This window comes from Aspergillus undulatus (assembly GCF_047715775.1).
Source record: "Aspergillus undulatus strain CBS 261.88 unplaced genomic scaffold BDV17scaffold_66, whole genome shotgun sequence".
Taxonomy (NCBI): Eukaryota; Fungi; Ascomycota; class Eurotiomycetes; order Eurotiales; family Aspergillaceae; genus Aspergillus; species Aspergillus undulatus.
This window is the reverse complement of record NW_027396670.1, coordinates 27,430-43,943: the sequence shown is the minus strand read 5'-3', so window position 1 is coordinate 43,943 and position 16,514 is coordinate 27,430. Positions and strand designations below refer to the sequence as shown.

General features: G+C 51.8%; 8 protein-coding genes across 8 annotated transcripts; 4 read left to right on the top strand and 4 right to left on the bottom strand.

Moving 5' to 3' along the window:
- The first annotated feature begins 119 nt into the window (after positions 1 to 119).
- BDV17DRAFT_208509 (uncharacterized protein) lies at positions 120 to 1,381 on the top strand. Its single transcript, XM_073755378.1, has 2 exons — positions 120 to 1,055; positions 1,107 to 1,381. The coding sequence occupies exons 1-2, from the start codon at positions 262 to 264 to the stop codon at positions 1,135 to 1,137; spliced, it is 825 nt and encodes a 274-aa protein (XP_073611369.1). The 5' UTR covers positions 120 to 261; the 3' UTR covers positions 1,138 to 1,381.
- A 598-nt stretch (positions 1,382 to 1,979) lies between these two features.
- BDV17DRAFT_208531 (alpha-mannosyltransferase) lies at positions 1,980 to 3,717 on the bottom strand. Its single transcript, XM_073755379.1, has 2 exons — positions 3,654 to 3,717; positions 1,980 to 3,592 (listed from the first exon to the last, which is right to left on the bottom strand). The coding sequence occupies exon 2, from the start codon at positions 3,534 to 3,536 to the stop codon at positions 2,058 to 2,060; it is 1,479 nt and encodes a 492-aa protein (XP_073611368.1). The 5' UTR covers positions 3,537 to 3,592; positions 3,654 to 3,717; the 3' UTR covers positions 1,980 to 2,057.
- Positions 3,718 to 3,976: 259 nt separating this feature from the next.
- BDV17DRAFT_274222 (uncharacterized protein) lies at positions 3,977 to 5,249 on the bottom strand. The gene is made up of 2 exons (XM_073759104.1): positions 4,865 to 5,249; positions 3,977 to 4,817 (listed from the first exon to the last, which is right to left on the bottom strand). Exons 1-2 carry the CDS (start codon positions 5,173 to 5,175, stop codon positions 4,199 to 4,201), a joined length of 930 nt encoding a protein of 309 aa, XP_073611367.1. The 5' UTR covers positions 5,176 to 5,249; the 3' UTR covers positions 3,977 to 4,198.
- A 611-nt stretch (positions 5,250 to 5,860) lies between these two features.
- BDV17DRAFT_274220 (uncharacterized protein) lies at positions 5,861 to 7,352 on the top strand (the record flags this gene model as incomplete). Its single annotated transcript, XM_073759103.1, has 2 exons — positions 5,861 to 6,177; positions 6,238 to 7,352. Coding segments are annotated over exons 1-2 (811 nt in total), but the record flags the coding sequence as incomplete, so codon positions are not given.
- On the bottom strand, positions 7,211 to 7,747 carry BDV17DRAFT_295299 (uncharacterized protein; the record flags this gene model as incomplete). The annotated part of the gene is made up of 1 exon (XM_073763038.1): positions 7,211 to 7,747. The coding sequence occupies one exon, from the start codon at positions 7,745 to 7,747 to the stop codon at positions 7,211 to 7,213; it is 537 nt and encodes a 178-aa protein (XP_073611365.1).
- A 955-nt stretch (positions 7,748 to 8,702) lies between these two features.
- On the top strand, positions 8,703 to 10,682 carry BDV17DRAFT_284594 (cytochrome P450; the record flags this gene model as incomplete). Its single annotated transcript, XM_073760559.1, has 6 exons — positions 8,703 to 9,063; positions 9,123 to 9,290; positions 9,355 to 9,717; positions 9,876 to 10,202; positions 10,294 to 10,384; positions 10,502 to 10,682. The coding sequence occupies 6 exons, from the start codon at positions 8,703 to 8,705 to the stop codon at positions 10,680 to 10,682; spliced, it is 1,491 nt and encodes a 496-aa protein (XP_073611364.1).
- Positions 10,661 to 12,392, bottom strand: BDV17DRAFT_274217 (cytochrome P450). The gene is made up of 4 exons (XM_073759102.1): positions 12,250 to 12,392; positions 11,372 to 12,191; positions 11,038 to 11,304; positions 10,661 to 10,922 (listed from the first exon to the last, which is right to left on the bottom strand). The coding sequence occupies exons 1-4, from the start codon at positions 12,283 to 12,285 to the stop codon at positions 10,774 to 10,776; spliced, it is 1,272 nt and encodes a 423-aa protein (XP_073611363.1). The 5' UTR covers positions 12,286 to 12,392; the 3' UTR covers positions 10,661 to 10,773.
- A 256-nt stretch (positions 12,393 to 12,648) lies between these two features.
- Positions 12,649 to 16,475, top strand: BDV17DRAFT_300930 (terpene cyclase/mutase family protein; the record flags this gene model as incomplete). Its single annotated transcript, XM_073764150.1, has 3 exons — positions 12,649 to 14,547; positions 14,789 to 14,980; positions 15,050 to 16,475. 3 exons carry the CDS (start codon positions 12,649 to 12,651, stop codon positions 16,355 to 16,357), a joined length of 3,399 nt encoding a protein of 1,132 aa, XP_073611362.1. The 3' UTR covers positions 16,358 to 16,475.
- Between the last annotated feature and the right edge of the window lie 39 nt (positions 16,476 to 16,514).

The window sequence follows — 16,514 nt, the reverse complement described above, 5'->3', positions numbered from 1 at the left end:
TTCATCATGCCTTATTCACCGCAGAATGCCCAACACCTCGATGAAGAGGCCGACCCGCCCCGCTTTACTGAGAAGGACCCTGAATCGGAAAAGTACGATCCTGATCTGAGGCCGTCGGAGTCAACCGAGGCGACGATCAGTCGCAATGCGCGCTTTCTCATCTGGACCGTCTTGAACGTCTCCTCCACCGTCGGCATAGTGAGTTATCTCATTATGTTTGTTTATTTATGCTAATGGCAGGTCTTTACAAACAAATCAATCATGTCCCATGTCTCCTTCAGCAACCGCCAAGTCTCCCTCGCCTGCTACCATTTTTTCATTACCGGCGCGACGCTATGGATTGCAGCCCGCGTCTTCAATACTTTTACACCCAAACCCATCAGCCTCAAGCAAATGACTCCCATCGCAGCCGCCATGGCTATCCAAGTAGTCCTACAAAATTTGTCGCTTGCACATTCTTCAGTGATGTTCCATCAGCTTGCGCGACTCCTCTTAACGCCAGCGGTAGCGCTGCTGAATTACGTTCTCTTCCGAGTCAAGATACCCCGCGCGGCGCTCATGCCTTTGGTACTGCTGTGCTCCGGTGTCGCCGTCGTCACATACTACGACTCGCTACCTTCTGCAGATAATGGGGGCACCACCTCCACCCGGGGTGTCATCTTCGCGCTGACCGCCGTCTGCGCTAGCTCAATCTATACTGTATGGATTGGGCAGTATCACAAAAAGTTTGAATTAAGCAGTATGCAGCTGCTTCTGAACCAAGCGCCCATTAGTGCATGCTTGCTACTGTGCGCTATTCCTTGGACGGAGACGACACCTGCCGTGTCCTCCGTCCCAACGTCCATCTGGACCCTGGTCTTGCTCAGCGGCCTTCTCGCCTGTATGGTGAACCTCTCACAATTCTACATTGTTGATGCCGCTGGAGCCGTCAGTGGGGCAGTCATCGGACAGCTCAAGACCTGCATCATTGTAGGGTTGGGCTGGGCGTGGAGTAACCACGCTGTTCCACGCCAGAGCGTCATGGGCATTATCATCGCCCTGGTTGGGATGAGCATGTGAGCACTCTCCCCTTTTTCTAATGCAGCGTTCGTTTCTAACAGTTGCAGGTATATGAACATTGTTCTTAAAAATAGATGAAAGTATATACTCCACAAATTTAGACAAACTTTCGTTCCTGAACCTTTTTTCGAGTCGGAGACATTTTCCACTAGAGCTCTTTACCTTTGGATAGATGTAGGTGTCCCAGACCCCACAGCCCAGATGCAGAGACATATAAAGATCGTGATCCTGAAACTGGTGACTATTCTCGACGAACTCGCGATGTTGAAGCAAAGAATGGCAGTTCATATCCTGAACCCCCCGCCTTTCCCGTCCTAGTCGCACTTACCGAAGGGACGGGACCTAAGTAAGGTAAGATACCTAATCTGGAGCCTAGGACCCGACGTCCTCGTCAGGTCCGCCCACAAGCAAACTAATATGACGGGAATGACCAAGCCCAGCTTAATCGACCATCTGCATCTAATTCCATCACAGGTCTTTGCCATTTATCGCCTACTAACGACTTCAGGTTCGAGTCGCCGTATTCTTCACGACATCACGGTCTTCATGGAAAAGGATTGGGCAATATGGAAGGTATTACTGACACTCACCCATCCCGCCGGTATGTAAAAAAGGCGCGACTCAGACGAGACTGTCCTGGGGAGGGTGCGTCGGGAACCAGAAGGGAAGGCACGGCCTATGGACGGGCGCTATGGGGAAGGAGCGACGCTTGTCTAGGCGGAAGGAACGACCTGCGCAGCCAGCTATCATCAGGAAGGAGCGAACTAGCACTTGGGGACGCTGAGGGGTGGCTACCCCCACGAAATAGGAAGGAGAGCAATATGAATCGTATTTTACTGTGAGAACAAGTTGCTGCAAGTCCATGGTATGACGATGATATTGCCTTGTGCCGATGCATCCCATCATGATGTAACGTACACTAAACCTGAACCCTAACACCATCTCCAGACCCATACATATCCCATCCTATGTGCACAGTAAATAAACAAAGGAGTCAATCAATCCGCCTCCGTAAACGCCGGAACCTCCCTTTCCTCATCCAAGAAAACATCTTCCCAATGCTTCCTCACCTTGCTACAAATATTTTTCTTCTTCTTCCAACTATTAAACGCATCCTCAAGCGTACAAGCAACAACAAGAACCTCCTCCCAGAACATCCGCTCAGCATCAACACCCAACCTCCTCATCGCACTATCCGGAAACGTCCACAGCCTCGTCGGCTTCCCATTGAACCCTCTCAATTTCTGGCCCATAAGCTCGTTCCCGGGATTGAACTCGGGCGCGCCGGCATGAATGAAGAACGCCCTAGGCGCCTTGGCAATAGTCTCATCAACAACGCGGTATTTCCCTTCACGCGTGAGATCGAAGTCACCCAGGGGATCAGCCTGGATATACCCCGCGTTCACAGCGGTATCAGGGTTCCACGGCGTAACGTTCCCCAGGTCAACGACGCGTTCGCTAACAGCGTAATACGATTGCGATAACGCGCCTGCTGCATTGAGGAATGTATCCTTATCCCCTGCACCTGGCGCGCCTTGCCCCGTGAGCGGGTAGTAGTAGTCTGGGCCGTGGTAGTTGTAGTAGGCTGATAGGAGGAGAGTGGGGAAGTGGGTTTCCTTGTTGACGAGGAGCATTCCTGCTTCAGAGGACTGGCGCTTTGTGGAGGGGGGGTCGGGCTGGCGAGAGATGTTGAAGTAGACGGGGGCGGCGGTGTCGGCGAAGAAGTCAGGCCAGGTGACGAGGCCGTGGGAGGTGAAGGGTTCAGTTGACAGAAGGGGCGCGGTGTCGTGGAGAGGGACGCAGTCGGCGTCGAGCCAGAGAAATTTCTCGAAAGATGTGAAGAGCATTGCGAAGGCTTTGAGCTGGAAGCCGTCTATCTTGCTCTTGTTTTCGTCTTCGCCTTCGCTTTGAGCTTGACCATCGGGTGTGTCGAAATCGCGCATGATATCAGAAAGAATGAGACACTCCACATTCAATGCCGGCAACACCTCCTCACAAAAAACCGGCTCATATTCACTCTTATCTTTCAAGAAAAGCTCAATCGGCAGTGTCGTCCCCGTGCGCCTCAGCAGTCGCAGCGTAACAACAAAGGTAGGCAAGTATGTTCCGCCCGCGGAAGACACTATACCCATTGAACCCGGGACATAGCCCTTGGGTCCCTTGATCTTTTTCATATCATGGACAAATCCATCGTGCGCTTCCTGTAAAGGCTGCACTATCTCATCAACGTTGTCAATGTAATTAAGTCGCGAGATCTCGTCCGTCGCAGAAAAACGCACAACGCCGGGCCCGCCGGATTGCGTGAGTTTCGCGACAGGAGGCGCGTGGCTTTCTAGCAGAGTAGAGAGGCGCCGCCATAGCTGGGCGCGCTGATCTGGTATCGAGAGCGTTGCGGCATGTTTGTGCCAGAGGTAGTAGATGTTGAGAAGGAGGAGGGTTGCGACGAAGAACGGGATCGCGCGGCGGCGAGCGAACATTTGGACATTTGGTTCGTCGGGGACTGGAAAATGATCAAAATTCGGAAGGAAGGAAGCTTTGACAGAAGATCAGCGAGTCAGTGGGAGAGAGACAAAGAGACGAAGGAGCGAGCTGACGAAAAAGAAAGGAATATCAGATGTTACACTTTGGTCAAGCTTTGGTCAACAAAGCGGGAGGGCTCAGTGAATCAAAGGGAATGAATCAATGAATATGAATTGGATGCCTGGACCTCAAGATGACGGAAGATGAAGAGGGGTCCTGAATCATGACATCCACCAAAGTCCCAACTCCGGGCCCACACCTATTGTTGATGTGATGAGTTCTCATTGTTCTCCAAACCAGTGAGAGCGCATAAGCCAGCGCCGTGATTCGAGCACGTTCCTGGGAGGCTTGAACTAAGAGTGAGTCTAAGAGTGGACTAGGGCTAAAAGCAAGCTACGGCGCGCTGCTCCTGTGCGGCGCAGTCAATCCGCATTCTAGGGGCCTTGGCCTCCAACATTTAATCTATCCCGCGGCTATTATCCGACGAGAAGCCGTTTTCTATAATTGAATGACAGGGTATAATGGCTCTAGCAGGCTGCTAAGCGCTGGGCAATATATACATGTCTGAAAATAGGCTGGTCATAAGTCCTTCCGATTATCCGTCTGCTTAGGAGTGGCCTCATCCGTAGAGTTCATGGCGCATGTCGCGGTGTTGGGTTTTGGGTGCTGCTGTTCCGTCTATCTCGCTTGTTGTCGCCGTCCAGGGTCCTGGTGGTACTTGCTGGTGGTAAGGTCCCTCGGGGCTGTTGTTGGCACCGGCCGTCGTTGTCTCAACCAAGGCTATTTGCTTCTTTGCCCTCCGAGAGCGCCAGAGCCAGAGTCCCACCGCAGCAAATGCAGCCAGACCGCCGATCCCAACACCTACTCCCAGGCCGATAGCCGCCGGTGTAGATAGCCCACCGGACGATGAATCTTCCTCAGCAGTAGGCACATCTGTTTGGTTTACTGACACCGTTTCCTCCGGCTCGGTCGTTGTGGTTGTAGCAGGAGTCCTGCTGGCGACAGAGGCGGTCGAGGAGGTCGTCGGGGAGACAAACAGGCTCGAGTCGTCAGCTTCAAGGGCAATGGTGATCGGTTGAGCCCACATAGTCACAGGACCAATGACCTGTGTTTTGGTCGTTTCCTGGCGCACGGGTATTATGGTCGAGGTGGTGCTAGGGTAGATACTGATGCACCCGGCAAACAAGTCCTCATTTGAATCGCCGTATGATTTTATCGAAGTGAAGTAGTCAAAGTCTCTGTTCAAATTTAGCATAAATACAAGGGCAGTGGACATTGAACTTACGATAAACAGCAAACTGCAGTCGTTGTAGGTCCGTCGACCGCGACGTCGGCGGAGGTGTATCCCACGGGGCAGTAACCTGGGCTATAGATCTGAGATACCGGTATTCGCCCAACCTGGCTGAAGGAGGAAGGAAAACAGGTAGGTTCGAGTGTAGCAGCATTCTGAATGATGAGCCCGCCGGTCACGTCGTTCGCCTGCTCGGGCTCGTATGTCCAGGAGGTTGCGCATGCTGACGGGGGCGTAAAGACTTCTGACATGGACAGAATCGTCATATAGTCGGCGGCAATCGCCGTTATTGCCTCGATGGACATGATTGTCGTTTTTAATGTTCTCTCGAGCAGAACAGAGGGACAAGTGACAGAACAAAAGGACTGGCGGCTCTGGCGAACAAGACCTTTTAGTGTTTCGGTAAGGCTTGGAAACACCGCCAGGGCCCTTTCCCTTTCTTTGTGTCATCAAGGCACTCTACATTATGATTTCAGCTACTGGCATACCCCTGCATAGTCCCTTTTAGTGATGGCGCCAACAAAGAGAGGCGGACTGCGATTCATTTGCTCCGACCAGCAGGCCCGGCGGCTGCGACAAGCCACCAGCCAAGCCACCAGCCTTGGCGGGCCAACCATCGCGCTCCCTTAGGGCTCCGAGCGGGCCTGGCAATGAATGCGCTTGAGACTCCAGTCCAGATGCTAATGACTGCTTAGCGAGCGCTAGCATGGCTTCCGTATTTCTTATCGTGTTACCCAGGGACAGCTGCCTGCACTCTGGTCCCCATTTATTTTCAGTCCAAGTAAGCTTTTGTTTCCCATGTTAGCTTTCAAGTTGTCCGGGGATTTGGATTAATATTCCAATCCTCTGTATACATAATTCATTCATTATGCATACCTCGTCCAAAGTATACTCGGCCATGAATCATGGCTTTCAGCCCCGCCGGTGGTGGCGCCTGAAGCTGAAGGCTGTCCTGCGAGTGGGCTTAGCGTTCGTTGCGTTGTTTCTACTCTCAAATCTGCCCCGTCTACACTGTATGTTGCACCATTCCTTGGAGAGTATCTTGCTAACGTACACTCCATAGCGGATAATGCTGCAATTGATTTGCCCAGGCCAACGGTCGGCAAGGTCATGATGATCTATGGCAACAACACCGTCTACGAACGAGCAGTCGAGACGCACAAGGAGCATTGTCGTCGGCTCGGCTACCCTCTCTTCCTTTTACGGAGGCAAGTCCTCGACGGCGTATGGAACAAGCTTGCCTATCTCATGTCCCTCATCGTCGCGGAGCTGGAGAAACCAGTCGAGGAACGACTCGAATGGCTGTTGTAAGTACTCACCTAGCTCCAGCATTATTCCTGAGCAAATTTACTAATTTGCCTTCACAGCTGGGCCGACAGCGACACAATACTCATGAACCCAAACATGAGACTCGAGACCTTCCTCCCCCCATCCTACCTAGAAGACATCCACATCGTCCTCTCAAAAGACTGGAACGGGATGAACGCCGGCGTCTTCCCGATCCGTGTCCACCCCTGGTCAATCGAGCTCCTCGCCGCCGCAATCGGATACCCCTTTACGAACCCGAAAGTCGACCTCTTCTGGGCAGAGCAATCCGCCCTCGTCCAGCTCTTCGCAGAACACAAGTACTTCTCGGATTCCGTTGCTTATGTACCCCTCCGCTGGTTCAACGCCTACATGCGCGCTCAGAACGGCGAGGATTTGAACAAGGATTCACCGGAGGAATTGCAGGTTCACCCTGGGGATCTGCTTGTTCATTTTCCGGGGACGCCGAAGGAGGCGTTTAATAATACGCTCAGTCCGTATTTGGCTATTGCGGAGGCGCACCGGCCCAACTGGGAGGTTCCGGTTGAGGAGACGGGGTATTTGGAGGAGACAGCGGATTTTTGGAGGAGTTTTGCCAAGGAGCATGATATTAAAATGCCTGTGCCTGAGCTGGAATACGTTATGGGGAAGTCCGTCTCGTCTGACGAGGGGCTGAAATGAGACCGTTCCGATTTCAGGATATATAAATATAGAAATGACCAAATGGCTACTTGTATAGGGACTGCGGCTTAGAAGCTTTAAGTCACAAGCATCTTCCACCGTCACTCCTTTCACCCATCAACTGAACTCTCCTCTCTCTTTCTGCGGAGTTGCTGGTAAGTTTGCAATCAATTAAATCGATCCAATCAAACCTGCTTCGAACTATGGGGGCCGTTATATGGTACGTACGGAGCCGCTCTAAGCATTATCCTCTAAAATCAAAACAAGAAAAGGCCAAAATGCTTTTAAAGCAGGCCCCCTTCCCCGGCGCCAGAATCTGCATATCGAAAACAATATAGTTCAGACACGAACCGTTCATCCAAGACAGTGAAATATCGGAAGCCCATAAAGCGCAACCTGCCAAAGACACCACCACCTCCAAGCACCCGCATCCCCGAATTTACCCAAAACACAAACAGAGACCCAAACGCCCAGCGAAACCGGAAGCACAGAAACCCAACCCGGAACCTCCCAGAACAAAACACACGCCGCAATCCATTTTCGTGAGAATCCGTCACCGAGGACGATAGGCCACGTTTTTCGGCCGCGGAGCTGGTCGCCCACTTGGTCTTTTAGATCTTGGATTTGCATTGTTGTTGCGATTACAAGACCGATTAGGGTGAGCCAGGAGTAACCCGTGGTTGAAATTGAGATCTTGATAGGAGCAGCTGCACCCGTGGCGGTTGCCATCAGCTCAATCCGCAGCGAAGCAACCAGGAAGATATCGTACGCAATGGCGATGATAAGGTCGCGAGTCAACTCATCCCCACCACGAAGGTCATTGTACATCCACGCAAGAAGCAAAATCAGGGCACTTTCGTGTCCAACACCAAGTAGTATACTCAATGCCATCACAACCGGCACAGCAACTAACAAATGTTGCCTCGTCTGCGCCTGGGTGACTTGTCCCCTCGGAAGCGGCCGCCATGGTTTATTCGCAATATCCTCCTTAACTGACTCCGGGAGTCGCTGGTTCGCGAGCTTGAAGACGAATACATTAGCCCAGTTAAAAAAAGAGCATGTGCGGGACGCCGTGGATGAGTAGTTGTAGGAGTGTAGGGCTTTGAGGGGCACCGACGATTAGGGCTGGGGCTGCTAGTGCGGCGAGGAGGCCCAAAGCTGTGTTTGGGAGGACGAATGTGGGGATGTCGCTTTCGCTGAAGGACCATATTGTTGAGAGGAGCGTCGCTGGGGTTGCGAAGGGGTTGGGTTTGAGTGTTGCTGTGATTGTGTGTTTAGATGGTGAGATGGTCAAGAGGTCTTCCTTCTATGGAGGATGGATTTGGTCCATGATAAAATTGAAATGCTTCCTGGTGTTTGATTATTCTTCTCTTCATATAGATTAAGGAGTCGTATTCTTCGTACGGCGTATCTCTACGTATGCAGGTCAGTCTACAGTAGGACATTATGCAGCGTATTCGGGACTCTAGCTCGAGGCGTAAGCGTATTCCGTCCGCCTCCATCCAGCCCGCCGAGCCCTAATTCTTTGCCCCATCGGCCGCAGCTCTACATTATGTTCGTCAAATCAAGCAAATTTATTCGGAAAGAAGCTGAGCCTCTGTAGTCGTACTCGTATCCTATAATCTTGAGAAGCGCATACCGCAGATCGTGGGGCGTGGGAGTCGAACGTACCTGGGTTCAGCTGGAGCTAGGTCGCAGTAATTCTGCATAGGTTGGTCGTTCTTCCGACCGAGAAGCGATCCATCTGAAATAAGTAAATAGATATAAGATAAATAAACAGACCTCGCTGAAAGCCCCGTTTATACATTTCCTCATTCCATGACTCAAGTCTTGCGCAAAGAAAGCGATGTACACGACAGTACCGCCCGTGCTTGTCGGAGCAGTCTTAGGGGTTGTCGCACATCACGGACTATTCATTCATGGAGAATGGCATATCCAAGCCCCGTCAGTCCTTGTTACCCATCTTGCTGGCTTCTTCTATCTGGCTCTCGTAGTGAAGGCAGGCTGGCAGATTATCTCAGGCTACCTCCTCGCTCTATCGTTCAGCATCCTCATCTACAGAGTTTTCTTCCATAGACTTAAACACTTCCAAAGCCCGTTCCTGGCATCTACCAGCAAGATATGGCACGTCTGGGAAGCACGCGACTCGAAGAACCACTTCTTTCTACAAGAGCTATATAGGGAGTGCGGCGATTTTGTCCGAACTGGTCTGTCCCTAACCCCCATCAGGACGCGGACGGATGCATATTAACCGTTATGCCTGCAGGCCCAAGCGAGATCACAGTCTTCCACCCAGGAGTCTTCATGGCCGTCGATGGCCCCTCAAGCAAGTGCGGCAGAGCCGAGTGGTACGACCTCCTACACCCAAACACGGGTCTAGTCACCACGCGAGAAAAGGAATTACATCGGGAGCGGCGAGGCGGTGGAATCAAGGGTTTACACCGAATGGTGAGTGCTTCCTATCAGATTTTACCGAGCCACGTTCGTTTCCTAATCAGTACCAACCGCAGCACTCGCCCAATACAAAAGCAAGATCCTCCCGCCCCTCAACCAACTAGACGACTGCCTCAAAGCGGATATCGTCGCTGGTCAAGCTTCCAACGTCTCCAATTTGGTCTTCTGGCTTACGTTTGATCGGATGGGCGAGTTTGTCCTAGGAAGGAGCTTTGATATGCTTAGGAATCAACAATGGCATAGTATTATTCTTCTCCTGCAGAAGGCCATGTCGCTTCTTGGTCCGCTGGGTCCGACGCCTTGGGCAGTGCAGATTGCGTTCAAGCTCATGCCGCGCGTTGGGGTCTTGCGGGATTGGTTTACTATGGTGGGTTGGTGTGAGAATCAGGTTAGGAAGATACCGGTTAGTTGGATCCTTCTCGTAGTCCAGTACCCCGGAGCTAATATTGCTCATCTTAATCCTCTACAGACGCCCGATGAAACATTTCCACAATCACCTATCCTAGCACATTACCTCAAGCACGAAACCGAGCCCCCAGGTACAAACACCCACGAAGCCCTACAGGAGACAGCATATCTGCCATCGTCGCCGGGAGCGAACCAACAGCCAGCACACTCATTGGCCTAATCTACGAACTAGCCAAGCAGCCCTCTCAGGCAGAGAAGCTCCGCAACGAAATCCTACAGACAGGCGCCTATATCCACGACAGCAGTAGTCTTGCGCGATACTGCCCGCACCTCGAAGCAGCTATATTTGAGGCCCTCCGGTTGTATCCTTCTATTCCGTCTGCTGGGAATAGGAAGATGTCATCGAATGAGGGGGTTACGGTTGCGGGGATCTATATCCCGCTTGAGACTACGGTAGTTGCGCCCCGGTTTGTTATTGGGCGGCGTAAGGCGTCCCCTCTCCTATCTCCTTTGCGCCATTATATTGTATATCCAGAGGATTAGGGCACAACTAACGGGCACCTGACTACCTCTAGGCGAGGATTGTTTCGAAAACGCCGACGCATTCGTTCCGGAACGATGGACCACCAGCCCGGAAATGGTGCCCAATCGGGCTGCTTTTGCGCCGTTTTGAACTGGTATGCATTTCCATACAATAATAATAATATTCCGTTTCCTCTACTGCTGGATATAACTGGACGGGTCTGATCTAATCGCCAATTAATATCTTCCAGGCTCCAAAAGCTGCATAGGACGGGCATTGGCAATGAACGACCTCATGCTTGTTACCGCACACATTGTCTATTACTACTGGATGCGATTTCCGCCAGGCGAGACGGGTGATTCGGTGATTGATGACTGGAAAGATAATTTTACCTCGACGCTAGGACAGTTGAGCTTGATGTTTGAGCTGCGTGGGGATTAGGTTTTGTTTCTTTTCTCATGTATATATCCGTTGGCACCAGCAAGGCTACTAGAACTGATATCCGTGGATAAATTTAAATCATCTCGAGCATCTAGCTAAGCCCAACAAAAACTCCATTCCCATTTTCGAGCGTCATACTAATTCGCTCCTTCCACGGCTCAGTGTTATAGTTCAACACCCTTGAATAAGTCTGGAACATGCGAGCGACCATGTACGTAAGGACTGCCATGGCATGATGTTCTAGAATAGACACCCAAAGTTAGCAAGCGTACTCTTTTTGTTGGTCACAAGTGTAGTTCCAGATTGAAACAAAGCAGTCAGGCTGATTGAAGGCCTGACTTAGACAGGTACTCACGCCCAGGACATATTCTCGGCCCTTTATTAAACGGTATGAAGCCAGGCATATCCGTATTCAAGCCCTCCCACCGCTCCGGGTAAAACTGTTCTGGGTTATCCCCGAACTCGGTTCCTAAACGATGTCTGGCCCATGTTGAGAAGACTATTATATCTCCTTTTCTGACGAACACAGGGGAGGTGCGGTCTTGTCCGCCGCCAGTTGGAAGGGTAGTATGTTTGTTGGCGAGGCGGGCGTTTACGACGGCGGGTGGGTATAGGCGTAGAGCTATGGAAAGTATAGCTGGTTACCAAAGTATCCAAGAACAATATAATTTGACTTTCTGGGTATATACCTTCATTTATCGACCACCGCACGTAGTGGAGTGTCCCAAGCTGGTTCCAGGTCGGTGGCTCTATCCCAAGAGCCTCGAAGACGTTTTGGCGTAGCTTCTGCACCACTCGTTCATCTTGAGAGAGACAGAAAAATAGACCAGACAGCGTGGTTCCCATACTATCATTTGCAAGGAGAATACTAAGGACTTGATCCGTGAAAAGGCGCCTTTCCTCCATGGACTCCCCAGCCGCCTTTGCGGCGCAAGTCTCCACGAATGCTTGCATCCGCTTGCAGCCTTGAAGGAAGGCTCGCTTGTTAAAGAGGTGTCGAAGCGGTCCCCGGAACCCGTCTTGCACTATTCGATTCTTAACGAGGAGGATATCATGCACGAATTGTTTCTTGCCTTGCGACTGCATAGGGCTTAGCGCGTCAACGCTTTCACCTAGAAACAACGAGGTCTGGACATCCAAAGAGAGCGCAAAGACAGCTTCCTGGATATTAAAGGCCTGCCCATCTGGTGGGACCAGTTTGCAAAAAGATTGGAATAGCTGTTCGCACACGGCGAGATTCACGATTTTCTGCGGGTTCGACAGTCGGCTGCGCAACTGGTCGCGACTAACCTTCCACGCTTCGCCATCGAGTGTGAATATCCCATGAGGTGTGACGCACTCAAACATATGCTTTCTTAGCGGTGAGCTGTCGAAGCCGGGGAGGCCTCTGAATAGGATATGCTTCGTGTTTTCTGCATTGTAGGTGAAGACGAAACGCTGGCCGAGAATGTATGAGGTGTATGTCTCGCCGTACCTCCTGAATAGAGCGTTGGTATATGGGAGAAGAGTCTGTCGTCGAAGATTAGAGCCCAGCTCAATGGCTTTGAATATGCCGAATATGTCGTACCGAAATCGGTCGCTCTCGTCGGGTGGTGGCTGGCATCCATGACGTCGACGAAACGAGCGAAGCCGATAATTCTGATATAGTTTCCGATGAAGGAGAATAGATATGACTACAATGAGAATAGTAAGTGAGACGCTGGCTCGCTCCATTGTGCTCTGGTATCTCGTCAAGCGAAGCAGCCCTTTGCCACTATTTAATCAGGTTAGCAAAGGCTAAGTAATTGGTTGCACCTCCCGAATCCGACCCCCGAATCCGGAGTCTCATGGTCTTCGGTCTATTGAATGTAGTGTAACAATAGCGGTGGATATCTGGACTGGGTATCCTTTCGCCCCGTAGTCAACGTGTGAAGGCAGAGATAAATACCGCAACGAGCAGATCATACTGAAACACGGCCAGGCAAAGATGACACTCGCCAGCAACCTTCCTTCTCAGGCCGACAAGGCTATCAAGCTCGCCACAGAATGGGCACTTTCCAAAGTCCATGCCGACGGCCATTGGTGCGGCGAACTGAAGTCCAACGTGACAATCACAGCAGAGTACATCTTTCTTCGTCAAGCTCTCGGTATGGACCTCACGGCGGATAGCCAAGCATACATTCGCCATATTCTGTCTAGGCAGAACAGCGATGGGTCATGGGGACTGGCGCCGGAATACCCAGGCGACGTCTCGACTACCACCGAAGCCTATCTGGCACTCAAGATCCTGGGGACCAATATGGCAATTCCGGAAATGCAGCGCGCACGTAATTTCATCCTTGAGGTTGGCGGAGTTGCACGAGTCCGCGTATTTACACGGATTTTCCTTGCTACATTCGGACTATTCCCATGGGATGCTGTGCCAGAGCTGCCCGTCGAGCTGATTCTGCTTCCATCCGTCTCGCCGATCAACATATACAGATTTGCGTCATGGGCCCGTGGCACCATTGCACCATTGCTGATTATCTGCCACCATCGCCCGATTTATGCGCTGCCGAATGGGCGATCCGCGACGAATGATTACCTTGACGAGTTGTGGGTGGAAGCCGCCGTCAAAAGCGTCCCTTATTGCCCGGGTCTCTGGGACATGGCCTCGAGGGGAGAAACTACCGAGCTGGCATTCAGCATCGTGGACAAACTGCTCTATTACCTCAACGGGCTACGTTCAGTCCCGCTTCTTCGATCCTATGCTCGAAGGCGATGCATCGAGTGGATCCTGGAGCGACAAGAAACAACCGGCGACTGGGCTGGAATATTCCCACCAATGCACGCAAGTGTGTTCGCTTTCGTGCTGGAGGGGTACGACCTCGACGACGAACCCGTCCGTTTGGGAATCCAAGCATTGGAGAACTTTGCATGGGAGGACGAGGACGGGGGGAAGCGAATTCAAGCGTGCGTTTCTCCTGTGTGGGACACTGCACTGATGTCCATTGGGCTGTGCGACACCAGGTCCCTGTCTCCGCATGATGACACGCTCAATCGGGCCCTCAGCTGGATCAGAGACCGTCAGCTCCTGCATCCGCGAGGGGACTGGCGAGTTTATCGCCCGAATCTTGCTCCCGGAGGATTCAGCTTCGAATACCAGAACACCTGGTATCCCGATGTGGACGACACGGCAGCAGTGATTCTTGCCCAGTTGAAGTGCGACCCGCAGTTAATTCACTCAGAGTCCGTGCTTGCAGCTGCGAGCTGGATCATTGGGATGCAAAATCCTGATGGGGGATGGGCTGCCTTTGATGTGGAAAATGACAAGTTGTGGTTGAACAAGATCCCCTTCAGCGACATGGACAGTCTGTGCGACGAGTCCTGCCCTGACATTACCGGGCGCATCCTGGAAGCATTCGGACTGATGATCAGGATTGCTTCAGAGACCGCCAGTCCTGAAGGCGATCCTATTCCAGCGCTCCGGGCGGCATGCATGCGTGGGATTGGCTATCTTGCATCGACGCAGCAGGGCGGCTCCTGGTTTGGCCGCTGGGGATGCAATCGCATTTATGGGACGAGCCATGCGCTTTGTGGGTTGTCTTACTTTGTGAGTGCAGGGAATGAGGAGGACTCTCGCGTTGATGAGCTGGTGCGACCAGCGGTGCAGTGGACTAAGCGGCAGCAGAATCCCGACGGGGGGTGGGGGGAGTCGTTGCTGTCGTACAAACTGGAAGGGGAAGGAACGGCTGGGGACAAGAAACGGCAAGAGTCGACGGCATCGCAGACCGCCTGGGCCCTGATGGGGTTACTAGCCCATCTTCCAATTAGTGACGTGTTCATCCAGCGCGGCATTCGATATCTGGTCTCGTCCCAAGCCCTGGATGGTTCCTGGCATGAAGAAGTATACACAGGGACGGGGTTCCCCAACCACTTCTTCCTGGGATACGCGTACTACTGTCATTATTTCCCGATGATGGCCCTGGGTCGTTATCTTCAAATGACGAAGTAGAGCTGATTGCTATTTATTCTTAGTACTCCTTCTCTTCACAGCCCAGCTACTTCGATATCTGTTCGCTTGATGTAATTACTTCTTCCTCCAAACAATGGCATTCCTCTTTCTTTCGAAACTACGGCGTACGCAGCCGGAAACAGTACCTACAGACCTCATCGTCCCTGTCCGATCCTGGGATGACATGCGCCACATTCGCTCCTTCACTTTTGACTTTACATATCGTTTTGACGACGTGCTAGACCCATCCAAGCTCGAATCCTCGCTCGGCCGCTTGCTGGAGATTGGGAATTGGCGACAGCTTGGGGCTCGTCTTCGTCGTAACGTATTTTTCCATCCAAATCCCAATGTCCCGAGATGCAGACCACTGACGATAAAGCCATGGGTTGAACAGCGCTCCGGTCAGCTCGAATACCATATCCCCGCACAGTACAGCGATGCCCGGCGAGCGTTTCACTTCTCCAGCATTGAATACGGCATGAGCATTCAAGAGCACGCGCTGGGCTCGCGCATTCCGCAGGCAGGAGTGTTCAACGATGAATGCAGCCTTTACTCATCGCCGAATGAGTTAGGACCTCTTGTTCGCCATCCATCAGCACCGCGGTCGATAGAGGACTACATACACTCTGATATTCCGCAGCTCCATATCCACGTTGTCCTGTTCCACGATGCCACCCTTCTCACAATTACGCATTTACATACACTGTTTGATGGCTTGTCACGGGCAATGTTTTTCAAGGCATGGGCATCTGTTCTTAACGGTAGAGACCAGGATGTGCCTTCTTTTGTGCAGTTTGAAAGCGATCCGCTCGGTGCAATAGGGACAGGTGAGCCCAAGGGAGAGAATTTAGCCCAGGGCTACACGCAATACCGGCACCTCATCACGGGTCTGGGTCTCGTCATTTTTGGAGTCCGCCTTCTCTGGGACTTGCTGTGGCACTGGAAGGAGGAAGAACATACCATTCGATTGCCAGGACGATGCGTAGATCGCATGCACCAGGCTGCGATGCTTGAGCTCAAAATAACCAAAGACACGAAAAACTCAGACAGTATACTCTTCCTTAGTAAGAGCGATGTCATCTTGGCCTGGTGGATCAGAACAATGACCAAGGCATTAAATCCGCCTGCAGCTCGAACAATTATGATCATGAACGTCTTCCACATATTGAGCATTCTCCCTACCAATACCGTCTCCCCGCAGGACGCCGTCTTATCCGGCAACGCGATATTCTACGCCTACACGCTTCTCAGTGCTCGTCAGGTATTAGAAAATCAAAGTCTCACACAGATAGGATCGAAAATCCGTCAGAGCATTACCTCCCATCGGACAATGGACCAAGTTCAAGCCATGGCCGCCATCCAGCGCTCTTCATTTCTCAGAACCCCATTCTTGATTGGACCCCCAGACATACAGTATCTTTCTTGCACGAACTTCTATGCAGCGAGGCCGTTTGAGCTGGACATTTCAGCGGCTGTTTCAAGGTCATCAACCTCAAAGAAACGTGCCACTGCACGTGGTCAACCGTCGTATCTCAACTGCAGATACTTTTGCAACGCGTATCCAACCCGGAACCTGCTCAGGGTGATTGGGAAGGATGCGGCGGGGGATTGGTGGTTGATATTGAAGGCACGAGCTGGAGTCTGGCCTGTTATTCGGAGTGAGTTGCGCGTGGCTGTGGGCCAGCAGGAGGGATCTATGTGAGGTTATCATAATATTGATGATTTACCAAGGCATCAAGTATAACACGATGACTTTTTAGAGGGTTTCTCCATCAGGCGTAATTGGTGAAGGAATCATCTACTGGACTAGAGTCGAGAACGTTTGCCCATCATCCGGCACCTACTACCACCTCATCCTA